Below are 2,271 nucleotides of genomic sequence, written 5' to 3' on the forward strand. Positions count from 1 at the left end.
GACTAGTATGTATGAAATTAATCTCACACTGTATCACCTCTCTTTTTACTTAATAGTTTATCGATTGACAGGTCCAAGGTTTTTTTCTAAATGGAAATCTTCCTCCATACCATATATGGACCACATTGATGAGTTCTCAGCATGGGATGGACAGCAAATGAGGCAGTACATAATAGCAACTAGTAGCCACTGGCAGAGTGTCTCAATATACCAGAATACAGGAGAGGGACTGAGGCATTCCCAGACAGTAATGATTCCTTGGGCAACATCTACAAAAAACATTAAGATTAACGACACAGTATACATCGCTGTAGCCTGCCATGGTTCCCAAGGTACAGAAAAAATAGGAGCACGACTTTACAATTGGACATTTGATGAAGACATTGAAGGGACTCTAACACAAGTACAAACTTTTAATGAGACTAATGAGATCACATTCGGAAAGACAGCAGGCGAATTCTTTATCACTCTTACAAAACTAAATTATTATTTCTCACAAACTGCACCAGTAGCCTCTAAAGTTTATAAATGGGATCCTAAACATCATCAGTTCAATTTTTTTCAATCTCTAGAGACCGTATGTGGAATAAAACCAAATTTTTTTGACATCGAAGGTAATCTCTTTTTAAGCATTACCTGTGGATATAATAGCTCATCAAGCATTGTAAACTCATTCATTTACAGGTTGAATGGATCCCATTTTGAGATATTCCAGGCAATACCTTTACCAAATTCAACAGAAATGTATAATCTCTACTATACGTATGCTAATCCTAGTCACTTCCTAGTGGCTGCCAGTGTAAATGGACCATTGGTTGTTTACAGATTGAGTGACTTCACAGGACATTTTGAGGTCTTTCAAACTATTTTAACATCACATGTCATGGCACTCGACATTTTTTCCATCAGGGGTGAATACTTTATGGCCACATCTTCATGGGATTATAAGCCATCAATTGCAGCAGATCCTCATGCGAAAGTAGCTGTTTATAAATTCAGTGGATCCACCTATAATTTATTTCAAGTGATCAAAACATTTGATATACCATATTCTGTTAAAGTGTTTGTTGATGTCTTCTCTAATTCCTCGATGATGGGAATACCCCAGGCACTCACTATTGATCTCTACAAGTGGAAGGATCGCTCAAATAAATAACTTTGCTTTTCATTCTTGATGATACTTATTTAATTATGCTGTTTAAATCACTTATTAGCTTATGTAGATTTTATCCTTTCCTTGATTTGTTATTTTGCTTTCTAGTCATGGTTAATATGTAGATATTACTCTTTCAATAATTTTAAGAAAATATTTTAAACAAAGCCAAAAGCATCTCCAGCATCTGAAAGTTGTGGGTGCATATAAGTGCAGGCTACTCAAGCATAAGGGTGCACTTGTTACTATTTTATTGACAAATAATTATTCAGAGTGGGTGCATCCTGGTCAATTATGGGCATACCAATGAACTTAAATCAGTACACTCCCCCTACCGACATGAACAAAGCTAAACGTCTGTAGATCTACTACTGCATTGTTTGGATGTCATTGTGCACTGCAAATTTGAAATTATTATTTTGAAGAAGAAAGCCACTTGGTACTCAGATGTATTACAGTAATTACTTATTAGTTTGTACTTGTATGTTCATTAGTAGAGGCATGTTAGTTAGTTAGTGTATTTGTGAATGAAGTTGTGCTATTAATTAGATCTAGGCCTTATCTTTGTTAATCTTTGTAGCTTGCTCTTCACGTTAGCCTCACAGTTACCGTATGGCTATGACGTTAATCTAGAGCAAGCCTTATTTTGATTTATTGTTTGATATGATTGAGCCTTATGCTCTTTATGTTAATAGTATTATAAGAAACTATTTATCATTATCATTAGTACATGTGGTAATGATTTGAATCTGATAATAGTGTCCTCTCCTTAAATTCTTGTTGAATTACTCTTAACGTCATTGGTTATGCTCTTCTAAAGTTTATAAAAGATCTGTTATACAAGTGATCAACAAATCAGTGAACTGAGAAGGAATATTGTGTCTTCTTGCGGCCAAGTGTTGTTGTAATGTAGTTAATTTGTGTGTGAGTAGTGTATGTTTTGATAATCAAGGAGTGGCTTGTACTCGAGTACTTTCCTTGCATATTTGTACACGAGTACAAATCAATAACCTCACAGGTGTCTGATATGACTAATGTCTAGTGTACGCCTTGAATTCTTGTGCTTATTTTCAACGTCACTGGTCATGCTCTTCTGAAGTTTATAAAAGAGTATGTTA

General features: G+C 35.1%; 1 protein-coding gene across 1 annotated transcript; it reads left to right on the forward strand.

Annotated features, from left to right (window-relative positions):
* The first annotated feature begins 6 nt into the window (after positions 1 to 6).
* LOC105315811 (uncharacterized) lies at positions 7 to 1,316 on the forward strand. The gene has a single exon (XM_011410565.2). The coding sequence runs from the start codon at positions 8 to 10 to the stop codon at positions 1,154 to 1,156; it is 1,149 nt and encodes a 382-aa protein (XP_011408867.1). The 5' UTR covers position 7; the 3' UTR covers positions 1,157 to 1,316.
* Positions 1,317 to 2,271: the final 955 nt, after the last annotated feature.

Source organism: Amphimedon queenslandica, unplaced genomic scaffold (genome assembly GCF_000090795.2).
Source record: "Amphimedon queenslandica unplaced genomic scaffold, v1.1 AMPQUscaffold_7907_Cont20146, whole genome shotgun sequence".
Classification (NCBI taxonomy): domain Eukaryota; kingdom Metazoa; phylum Porifera; class Demospongiae; order Haplosclerida; family Niphatidae; genus Amphimedon; species Amphimedon queenslandica.